Source organism: Cnephaeus nilssonii (genome assembly GCF_951640355.1).
Source record: "Cnephaeus nilssonii genome assembly, chromosome: 1".
Lineage (NCBI taxonomy): Eukaryota > Metazoa > Chordata > Mammalia > Chiroptera > Vespertilionidae > Cnephaeus > Cnephaeus nilssonii.
The window spans coordinates 10453182-10465307 of record NC_137072.1 but is presented as its reverse complement, the minus strand read 5'-3'; the positions used below and the strand labels follow the sequence as shown (position 1 = coordinate 10465307).

The 12126-nt window shown below is 43.8% G+C and overlaps 1 protein-coding gene across 1 annotated transcript in view; it reads left to right on the top strand.

Annotated features, from left to right (window-relative positions):
* FANCM (FA complementation group M) overlaps positions 1-12126 on the top strand; it is an 82147-nt gene that overhangs the window by 724 nt on the left and 69297 nt on the right. Inside the window, exon 2 of the mRNA XM_079776012.1 lies at positions 547-719. Within this exon, the coding sequence (XP_079632138.1) occupies positions 547-719 (173 nt within the window). The remainder of the gene's footprint in view (positions 1-546; positions 720-12126) is intronic.

Sequence of the window (12126 nt, the reverse complement as noted above, 5' to 3'; positions counted from 1 at the left end):
TACATCCTCTCCCTTAAAACATCATCTACAGGCATATGTCATTTTAATTGCGCTTAGCTTTGGGCTTCACAGATGTTGCAGTTCTTACAAATTGAGGGCAAGAGCCTCCACCAGCTACAAGATTAACACTTGCTTTCTTTTTTTAAAAAAATATATTTATTGATTTCAGAGAGGAGATAGAAACATCAATGAGATGATGAGAGAGAACCATTGATCAGCTGCCACCTGCACGCCCCCTACTGGGGATGAGCCCACAACCCAGGCATGTGCCCTTGGCCGGAATCGTACAGGGACCCTTCAGTCCACAGGCTGTCGCTCTATCCACTGAGCCAAACTGGCTAGGGCAACACTTGCTTTGTTGTGGTTGTCTGGAACTGAACCCTCAACGTCTCTGAAGTATGCCTATACTTGTAGCAAGTCCAGCGATAATGAATAGAATTGCTTTATTCAGTCTTCAGAGAACCTCCCTAGCTTGTCAGAGTATTTTGAAGCTATTAATTGTGTATATGTACCCCATCGGTTACCCAGTGTCACTTTTATTTACAGGATCTACTCAAGCTTTCACCAGGAAGGAAATATGGCACAATAGGAGAGTCATTTTTCTCACACCTCAAGTCATGGTCAATGATCTTTCTCGGGGAGCTTGTCCTGCTGCTGAAATAAAGTGTCTAGTTATTGATGAAGCTCATAAAGCTCTTGGAAACTATGCTTATTGCCAGGTAATATTTTGTTTAAAAGTTTTGGGTGTTTTTGTTTGTTTGTTTTTGCAAATTCATTTTGTTTATTTACTTTTCAATAAGCGTAAGTCCGTGGGAACAGCATTACATGGATTCTGTGTCCAGTTATGTTCTGTGCCCCATTACAGCCTTAGCAGGAATGTTGCTTTGTAATTAAGGACAAACTGTACCACTGTTTCCATGAGCACGAGTTACCTTTCCCCAGATTACTCTGGTTTTGTTCTGTTTGCCACCAGGAGTCACTGTGTTGTTCTTTGCTTTGTACACGTAAGCACATCTCCTGCTTGGATAGAATTCAGTTTCATCTTGAGCATAAACACCTTCAATTTTAAGAAGAGTTGTGTGCCCCCTCTGGTTCCTGAGATCTCCCCCCATTATAGCCTGCAAAAATGGCCTTTCCTTGCATACATTTGGTCATTTAATCCTTCAAAACAATATTTCTTCAAAGACCACAGCCTTCCAGACATATTTGTCTTTTAGAAGTCCTGTTCCCAGCAGGCCTCCACAGGGTCCACTATGGTGGGAAAAGCTAAAAGTATTTTTGAGTGTAAACATTGTTAAAGAGCATTTTGAGGAATAACTATTAATGATGGAAGTTATTGATTGTGACGTTATGAAAAGCCTTATCTATTATTTCAGAACAGACAGTTATAGAAAATACTTTTCTCTAGCCATTCAAATCAGTATCTCGGCTGTAGTTTTTCTTTTCTTTCTTTTTTTAATGCTTAACAAGGCCATTAGTGTCTGATGTAGATGACAAGAGCTTAGTCATCATTGAGGCAGTGATTCATAGTAGGGTCTCGCTGAGGTTTTGTAACTAAGATAATTCAAAAATTGGTAGTGGGTATGCAGTGTTATTCCTTGGCAGGTAGGTAAAATAATACTTAACCATTAAGGTTGTTTTGAAGGATTAAAACACAAAATGTATGCAATATACCTAACATAGTGCCTTCAGTTAAGTATTATCCTCCTATCTAATAAAAGAGTAATATGCAAATTGACCTTCATTCCAACACACAAGATGGCTGCCCCCATGTGGACACAAGATGGCTGCCACAAGATGGCCGGCAGGGGAAGGCAGTTAAGGGTGACCAGGCCAGCAGAGGAGGGAAGTTGGGAGGGACCAGGCCTGCAGGGGAGGGCAGTTGGGGGGGACCAGGCCTGCAGGGGAGGGCAGTTAGGGGTGATCAGGCCTGCAAGGGAGGGCAGTTGGGGGGACCAGGCCTGCAGGGGAGGGCAGTTGGGGGGGATTGGCAAGGGAGGGCAGTTAGGGGTTATCGGGCCTGAATGGGAGGGCAGTTGGGGGCGACCAGGCCACCAGGGGAGGACAATTAGGAGCAATTGGGCTGGCAGCAGAGCAGTTAGGCGTCTATCAGGCTGGCAGGGGAGTGGTTAGGGGGTGATCAGGCTGGCAGGCAGATGCGGTTAGGGGCAATCAGGCAGGCAGGCAAGTGAGCGGTTGGGAGCCAGCAGTCCTGGATTGTCCAACTGCCCGTTAAACGCTGTGAACGCTGGGCTGAGGGACACCCCCCTCATGCACGAATTTCGTGCACCGGGCCTCTAATATATACTAAAGACCCGGTGCACGAAATTCGTGCACGGAGGGGGGTTGTCCCTCAGCCCAGCCTGTAACCTCTCCAATCTGGGACCCCTCGAGGGATGTCCGACTGCCCGTTTAACGGGCAATCAGGAAGGCAGGCAGGCAAGCAGTTGGGAGCCAGCAGTCCTGGATTGTGAGAGGGATCCCAGATTGGAGAGGTTACAGGCTGGGCTGAGGGACAACCCCCCTCCGTGCATGAATTTTGTGCACCGGGCCTCTAGTATATACGGGCAGTTGGACATCCCTCTCACAATCCAGGACTCCTGGCTTCCAACTGCTTGCCTGCCTGCCTTCCTGATTGCCCCTAACCGCTTCTGCCTGCCAGCCTGATCACCCCCTAACCACTCCACTGCCAACCTGTTTGCCCCCAACTTCCCTCCTCTGCTAGCCTGGTCACTCCTAACTGCCCTCTCCTGAAGGGTTGATCACCTCCAACTGCCCTCCCTTGCAGGCCTGGTCCCTCTCAACTGCCCTCCCTTGCAGGCCTGGTCCTTCTCAACTGCCCTCCCTTGCAGGCCTGGTCTTTCTCAACTGCCCTCCCTTGCAGGCCGGGTGCCTCCCAACTGCCCTCTCCTGCTGGCCATCTTGTGGTAGCCATCTTGTGTCCACATGGGGGCAGGATCTTTGACCACATGGGGGCAGCTATATTGTATGTTGCAGTGATGATCAATCTACATATTACTCTTTTATTAGATAGGATAGAGGCCTGGTACAGGGGTGGGGGCCAGCTGGTTTGCCCTGAAGGGTGTCCCTGATCAGGGTGGGGTTCCCTTGGGGCGTGGGGCGGCCTGAGCGAGGGGCCTGTGGTGGTTTGCTGGCCGGCCACGCCCCCTGGCAACCCAAGCGGAGGCCCTGGTATCTGGAATTTATTTTCCTTCTACAATTGAGACTTTGTAGCCTGGAGCGGAGCCAAGCCTGGGGCTCCCTCCGCGGCTGGCAGCCATTTCTGTTGGGGTTATAATTGAAACTTTGTAGCTTAAGCGGGTGGGCCCAGCCAGGGTGTGCGGAAAGCTTTGCTTCCCCTGTTGCCGGGGGCAACCCTGGCTTGCTCTCTCAAGCTCTGTTCTGATGCCATTTCTGTTTGAATTTGTTTACCTTCTATAATTGAAACTTTGTAGCTTGAGTGGAGGCTTAGGCCTGGCAAGGGCAGGCGGATAGCTTCGCTTCCTCTGTTACCTAGGAAACCTTGCTCTCTGTGGCTGTAGCCATCTTGGTTGGGTTAATTTGCATAGTCGCTCTGATTGGATGGTGGGCATGGCTTGTGGGTGTGTCAGAGGTATGGTCAATTTGCATATTTGTCTATTATTAGGTAGGAAAAGGCTAAGTGACTGACCATAACATCTGTCCAACTGATCAGCCGGTACATATGATGCACACTGGCAGTCCTATATAATAAAAGGGTAATATGCAAATCGACTGAACGGTGGAATGACCGGTCGCTATGACACGCACTTACCACCAGGGGGCAGATGCTCAATGCAAGAGCTGCCTCCTGGTGATCAGTGCGCTCTGTCAGGGGGAGCACCACTCAGCCACAAGCTGGGCTGGCGAGTGCAGTGGCCCGCCTCGGCCACAGCAGAAAGGATGTCCTACTGTGGCTTAGGCCCGCTCCCCCCAGGGAGCGGGCCTAAGGTGTCAGTCAGACATCCCCCCAAGGGCTCCCGAACTGCAAAAAGGCACAGGCTGGGCTGAGGGACTCCTCTCCTCCCCCCAAGTGCACAAATGTCATGCACTGGACCTCTAGTCTGTATATATAAAAGGCTAAGTGACCGACTATATGGCTGACCGACTGGCCGGTACATATGATGTGCACTGGCAATTTAAAAATAAATGTTGACTGACACATGCATGATACATATAAAGCTCTCACTGGCGCCAATTGCACATGTGTGTTTCGATCTGTCATTGTCGATCGTCAATTTGGTTGGCACTTCTATTATAGAGAAAGGGCGAATAGCGACATTAAAATATTTCTTCTAATTAATTTCCTCTCAATGTGCACGAATCTGTGTACTGGGCCACTAGTAAGAATATAAAGTACAAAGGTGAAAAGGTGGGCTATAGCTGATGAGGTACTTAAGGGCCAGGTCATGAAGGCATTTGAATTTTATGCTTAGCAATTTGAATCTTCTTTGTAGGCCACAGGAGATGTAGGAGGTTGACACTCATTGAAAAATGGTTAGCTGGAAGATACTTAAGATTTAAAAAAGATTAGATGAGAAAAGACTAAAGGTAGGGCTTGAAATGAGGGGTATGAGGAATTTAGGATGACTTCCAGGTATCTGACTTAGAAGATTGGGAGGATATTAGTGTTACCAGTCAAGATGAAGAGTTCCAGAAGCAGAGAAGATTTGGAGTATTATGGAAAAACATAATACTCCAAAACATAAAAGTATTACTACAGGAAAGGTAGTAAAGTTTTAGATTGTTGAGTTTAAGATGTCTATGAGTAATCTCGCCGTAGATATGCAGTAGGTGATAGAAGTGATCTCACTGGAGAGTTCTGAGCTGGAGGTAACAGATTTGAAAATCAGCGTATAGGTGGTCGGTAGTTAAATATATAATAGCTGGTGATACTAGGGAGAGAGTATCACATAAGGATAGAAGGGAATGTTGATTTCATTTAGTGCAAAGAGATGCATTTCATTGTCAGTGAATTTGCTTTGTGTGTGTTTTTTTAAAAAATATTTTTATTGATTTCAGAGAGGAAGGGAGAGGGAGAAAGAGAGAGAGAGAAACATCAATGATAAGAGAGAACCATTTATCAGCTGCCTCCTGCACACCTCCTACTGGGGATCAAGCCCGCAACCTGGGCATGTACCCTGACTGGGAATCCAACCGTGTTCATAGATGAATGCTCCACCACTGAGCTATGCCCAGGCAGTTTGTGAATTTGTAAAGTAGTTTCTTTGTTGTTGTTAATCCTCTCCTGAGACTATTTTTTCCATTGATTTTAGAGCAAGTGGAAGGGGGGTGGGGTGGGGAGGAGATAGAGAAAGAGAGAAACATTGATGTGAAAGAGAAACAGCTTGGTTGCCTTGGGGATCAATCATTGAACCTGCAACTCAGGTACATGCCTTAACTAGGAATTGAATCAGCCATCCTTCAGTCTGCTGGCTGACACTCTAACCACTGAGCATACCGGCCAGGGCTCATTGGGGACTTTTTAAGTGTTATTATATTCTATATCTGTATAATCTTTTGGAGAATTGTCAGCTTCCTTTTTAAAAAAATTATTTTTATTGATTTTAGAGAGGAAGGGAGAGGGAGTGAGAAAGAGAAACATCAATAATGAGAATCATTAATCGGCTGCCTCCTGCATGCCCCCACTGGGGACTGAGCCTGCAACCGAGGCATGTGCCCTGACCAGGAATTGAACCGGGATCTCCTGGTTCATAGGTTGATGTTCAACCACTGTGCCACACCAGCTGGGCTCATCTTTCTTATAGTTTTTTTTTTCTTTTTTAAATTTATTTTTTAAAGTATTACATATAGTAGTACATATATCTTCTTTTTTTTTCCCTATTGACCTTCCCCCAGCCTCCCCTAACCCCTGTCACATGCCCTTCCCCCCTCCCCCCAGTGTCTTGTGTCCATTGGTTGTGCTTATATGCATGCATACAAGTCCTTTGGGTGATCTCTTTGCCCCCCTCCCCAACACTCCCCAGCCTTCCCGCTGTAATTTGACAGTCTGATCGGTGCTTTACTGCCTCTGTATCTATATTTTTGTTCATCAGGTTATAATGTTCTTTATTTTCCATAAATGAGTGAGATCATGTGGTATTTTTCTTTTATTGCCTGGCTTATTTCACTTAACATAATGCTCTCCAGGTCCATCCATGCTGCTGCAAATGGTAAGAATTCCTTCTTTTTTATAGCAGCATAGTACTCCATTGTGTAGATGTACCATAGTTTTCTAATCCACTCATCTGCTGATGGGCATTTAGGCTGTTTCCAAATCTTAGCTATGGTGAATTGTGCTGCTATGAACATAGGGTTGCATATATCCTTTCTGATTGGTGTTTCTAGTTTCTTGGGATATATTCCTAGAAATGGGATTACTGGGTCAAATGGGAGTTCCATTTTTAGTTTTTTGAGGAAACTCCATACTGTTCTCCACAGTGGCTGCACCAGTCTGCATTCCCACCAGCAGTGCACGAGGGTTCCTTTTTCTCCGCATCTTCGCCAGCACTTGTTGTTTGTTGATTTGTTGATGATTGCCATTCTGACAGGTGTGAGATGACACCTCATTGTCATTTTGATTTGCATCTCTTGGATAATTAGTGATTTTGAGCATGTTTTCATATGTCTCTTGGCCTTCCTTCTGTCTTCTTTCGAAAAGTGTGTATTTAGGTCCGTTGCCCATTTTTTATTGGATCATTTATCTTCCTTTTATTAAGTTGTATAAGTTCCCTGTAGATGTTGGAGATTAAACCTTTATCAGTGATAACATTTGCAAATATGTTCTCCTATACAGTGGGCTTTCTTATTGTTTTGTTGATGGTTTCTTTTGCTGTGCAAAAGCTTTTTATTTTGATGTAGTCCCATTTGTTTATTTTCTCTTTAGCTTCCATTGCCCTAGGAGCAGTATCGGTGAAGAAATTGCTTCGGCATATGTCTGAGATTTCTCGGCCTGTGGATTCCTCTAGTATTTTTATGGTCCCTCGTCTTATGCTTAAGTCCTTTATCCATTTTGAGTTAATTTTTGTGTATGGTGTAAGTTGGTGGTCTAGTTTCATTTTTTTGCATGTATCTATCCAATTTTCCCAACACCAATTATTGAAGAGACTGTCTTGACTCCATTGTATGTTCTTGCCTTCTTTGTCAAATATTAATTGAACATAGTGCTTTGGGTTGATATCTGGGTTCTCTATTCTATTCCATTGGTCTATATGTCTGTTCTTGTGCCAGTACCAGGCTGTTTTGAGAACAGTGGCCTTGTAATACAGCTTAAAATCTGGTATTGAGATCCCACCTACTTTGTTCTTCGTTCTCAGGATTGCTGTGGCTATTCGGGGTCTTATTTTAATCCAGATGAATTTTTGGAGAGTTCTTTCTAGGTCTGTGAAATATGCCGTTGGTATTTTAATGGGAGTGCATTAAATCTATAGATTGAGTTGGGTAGTATGGACATTTTAATGATGTTGATTCTACCAATCCATGAACATGGTATGTTCTTCTATCTGTTTACGTCTTCCTCTATCTCTTTTTTCAGTGTCCTGTAGTTTTCCGTGTATAAGTCTTTTACCTCCTTAGTTAAGTTTATTCCTAGGTATCTTAATTTTTTTGGTGCTATGGTAAATGGCATTGCTTTTTTAGTCTCTCTTTCTGTAAGTTCACTATTGGTGTATAGAAATGCCATAGATTTCTTGGCATTAATTTTGTATCCTGCTACATTGCCGAATTCATTTATTAAGTCTAATAGTTTTTTGATGGAGTCTTGAGGGTTTTTTATGTACAATATCATGTCATCTGTAAATAAGGACAGCTTTACTTCTTCTTTTCCAATTTGGATGCCTTTTATTTCTTCTTCTTGTCTGATCGCAATGGCTAGTACTTCCAGTACTATGTCGAACAGAAGTGGTGAGAATGGGCATCCCTGTCTTGTTCCTGTTGTTAGGGGAAATGGTTTTAGTTTTTGCCCATTGAGTATGATGTTGGCTGTGGGTTTTTCATATATGGCTTTTATTATGTTGAGGTATGATCCTTCTATTCCCACCTTGCTGAGAGTTTTTATCAAGAAAGGGTGTTGGCCGAAACCGGTTTGGCTCAGTGGATAGAGCGTCGGCCTGCGGACTCAAGGGTCCCAGGTTCGATTCTGGTCAAGGGCATGTACCTTGGTTGCGGGCACATCCCCAGTAGGGGGTGTGCAAGAGGCAGCTGATCGATGTTTCTCTCTCATCGATGTTTCTAACTCTCTATCCCTCTCTCTTCCTCTCTGTAAAAAATCAATAAAATATATAAAAGAAAAAAAAAAGAAAGGGTGTTGGATTTTGTCATGTTTTTTCTGCATCAATTGATATGACTATGTGGTTTTTATCTCTCAATATGTTTTTGTGATGTATCACGTTTATTGATTTGTGGATATTGTACCATCCTCGCATCTCTGGGATAAATCCTACTTGGTCATGGTGTATGATCTTTCTGATGTACTGCTGGATCCGATTTGCTAGAATTTTGTTGAGGATTTTGGCATCTATGTTCATGAGGGATATTCGCCTGTAATTCTCTTTCATTGTGTTGTCTTTATCTGGTTTTGGTATTAGGGTAATGCTGGCTTCATAGAATGAGCTTGGAAGTGTTCCTTCCTCTTGAATTTTTTGGAATAGTCTGAGGAGGATGGGTTTTAGTTCTTCTTTGAATGTTTGGTAAAACTCCCCCGTGAAGCCATCTGACCCCATGCTTTTGTTTGCTGGAAGCTTTTTGATGACTGCTTCAATTTCTTCCATAGTTATTGGCCTATTGAGATGTTTAGATTCTTCCTGATTGAGTTTTGGAAGGTTGTTTTTTCTAGGAATATGTCCATTTCCTCCAGGTTGTCCAGTTGTTTGGAGTAGAGTTGTTCATAGTATTTTTTAACAATACTTTGTATTTCGGTGGGGTCTGTTTGTATTTCTCCTCTTTCATTTCTGATTTTGTTTATTTAGGTCCTCTCTCTTTGCTTCTTGGTGAGCCTGGCTAGAGGTCCATTAATCTTGTTTATCCTTTCAAGGAACCAGCTCTTGGTTTTGTTGATCTTTTGTATTGTTTTTTTGGGTCTCTATGTCATTTATCTCCGCTCTGATCTTTATTATTTCCTTCGTTTTGCTTACACTGGGCTTTTCTTGTTGCTCTTTTTCAAACTCTGAGTTGTAGGGTTAGGTAGTTTATTACCATTGTTTCTTATTTTTTGCAGTAGGCTTGTAGAGCTATGAACTTCCCTCTCAGGACTGCTTTCGCTGTGTCCCATAGATTTTAGATTGTTGTGTTTTCATTGTCATCTGTTGCCATGATGTTTTTTATTTCTTCTTTGATCACTCTGGTAACCGAGTCCTTGTTTAATAGCATGCTGTTTAGTCTCCATGTGTTTGATTTTTTTGGATTGTTTTTATTGTAGTTGATTTCCAGTTTTATGCCACTGTGATCTGAGAGGATGCTTGATATGATTTCTATCTTCTTGAATTTGAAGAGACTTTGCGTGTGACCCCAATATATGGTCTGTCTTTGAAAATGACCCATGTGCACTTGAGAAAAATGTATATTCTGTGGCTTTGGGGTGAAATGTTCTGAAGATGTCAATTAATTCCATCTGGTCTAGTGAGCCATTTAGGATTGATGTTTCTTTGCTGATTTTTTGTTTAGAAGATTTGTCCAATGGTGATAGTGGGATATTAAAGTCTCCTACTATGATTGTCTTGCTGTCAATCTCTCCCTTGATTTCCTCCAGGAGTGTTTTTATGTATTTGGGTGGTCCTGTATTGAGTGTGTATATGTTTACTAGAGTTATTTCTTCTTGTTGGATTGCTCCCTTTAGTATTATGAAGTGACCTTCCTTATCTCTTTTTACGTCCTTCACTTTGAGATCTAATTTGTCAGATATAAGTATTGCTACCCCAACTTTTTTTTCATTTCCATTCGCCTGAAAAACCTTTTTCCATCCCTTCACCCTCAGTCTGTGTGCGTCTTTTTTTCTGAGGTGGGTTTCTTGTAGACAGCAGATATATGGGTCATGTTTTCTTATCCAATCCTTTACCCTATATCTTTTGATTGGGGCATTTAATCCACTTGTATTTAAAGTTATTATTGATAGGTACTTGTTTGTTGCCATTTTTATTCTTTACCCCTGCATTCCTTCTTCGCTTTCTATTTCTTCTTTTTACCACAGACCCTTTAGCATTTCTTGCATTGCTGGTTTGGTGGTAATAAACTCCCTTAGTCCTTTTTTGTCTGTGAAGCTCCTGATTTCACCCTCAATTTTGATTGATAGCCTTGCTGGGTACAGTATTCTTGGATTCAGACACTTCCTTTGCATGACTTTGTATATTTCATTCCATTCCATTTTGGCCTGATGTGTTTCTGTTGAGAAACCAGTTGCTAGTCTGATGGGGGGTCCTTTGTAGGTAACTTTCTGTCTCCCTCTGGCTGCTTTTAAGATTCTTACTTTGTCGTTGGTGTTTGCCAATTTAATTATGATGTGCCTTGGCGTCAGTCTTTTGGGTTTCATTTTGTTTGGGACTCTGTGAACTTCTTGGATTTGTGTGGGTTTTTCTTCCCTATATCAGGGAAGTTTTCTGTCATTATTTCTTCAAACAGGTTTTCTATTCCTTGCTCAGTTTCCTCTCCTTCTGGTACCCCTGTTATGCGGATGTTGTTTTGTTTCGTGTTGTCCCATAGTTCCCTTAGGCTTTCCTCCTGCTTTTTAATTTTTTTTTTCTAGAAGCTGCTCTACTTGGGTATTTTTTCCTACCTTGTCTTCTAGCTCACTGATGTAGTCCTCTGCTTCTTCTAGTCTACTGCTGATACTTTCTATTGAGTTCTTTACAGCAGTGAAGTCAGTTTTCATTTCTTCTTGGTTCTTCTTCATTTCCTCTTGGTTCTTACACATATTGTTGAATTTGTCTTCCATTCTTTTCATCCACCTTATGACCATTTCTCTGAATTCTTTCTCTGAGAGGTTGCTTGCCTCCATTTCGTTTACTTCCTTTTCTGGTGATGCCTGCTTTTTTTCATATGCGGGCAGTTTCTTTGTCTCCCCATAATCTCTCTTCTCCGGATGTCTGGTTATGTAGTTCTCTCTCTCCTTGCTGGCGTTTTCTTTTAGAGCTGATGGTGAATTCTGTCTGCCCCGTAGGATGTGGTAGATACACTCACAGAGATGGCTGCTTTGCCCTCCCTAGCAGAACAACACCCTAACCATTGAGCCCCTGGCCAGGGCACTTTTTTCTTTTATGAATAAACTAGTGGCCCAGTGCATGAAATTCGTGTATGGGGTGGGCGGGTGTTCCTCTCCAATCTGGGACCCCTCAAAGGATGTCCTACTTCCAGTTTACAGGGATCGGGCCTAAACCAGCAGTCGGACATCCCTCTCGCAATCTGGGACTGCTGGCTCCTAACCGCTCACCTGTCTGCCTGCCTGATTGCCCCTAACCACTCTGCCTGCTGGCCTGCTTGCCCCCAACTGCCCCCCATGCAGTGTGCTCACTCCCAACTGCCCCCCGGGCCAGTGTGCTCACCCCCAACTGCTCCTCCTGCCAGCCTGCTCACTCCCAACTGCCCCCTGTGCTGGCCTGCTCGCCCCTACCTTCCCTCCCCACTGGCCTGCTCGTCCCCAACTGCCCCCCTGCTGGCCTGCTCACTCCAAACTGCCTCCCCTGCTGTCCTGATCACACCTCCAACTGACCCCCACTGATGGCCTGCTTGCCCCCAACTGGTTCCCCTACTGGTCTGCTTACCCCCAACGACCCCGCCCCCCACCAGCCTGATCACCCACAACTGCGGTCCCATCCTGGCCTGATCACCCACAACTGTCCTCCCCTCTTGGCCTCTAACCACCTCTACCTCGGCCCCACCACCCTGGCTTTGTCTAGAAGAATGTCCGGAAGTTCTCCTGGAAGGTCTCCCAGTCTAATTAGCATATTACCCTTTTATTAGTATAGATTTAATTTAAAAATTGCGAGCCTTCAATATACAGTCTAAGTTCTTTAAAATTCTAAAATATTTTTTTCATTTTATGTTATGATTTACCTTAATCTGGTAAGTGTGCATATGGATATAGCTGCAAGGCTAGACTGTGGTCCAAGCAATGGAGAA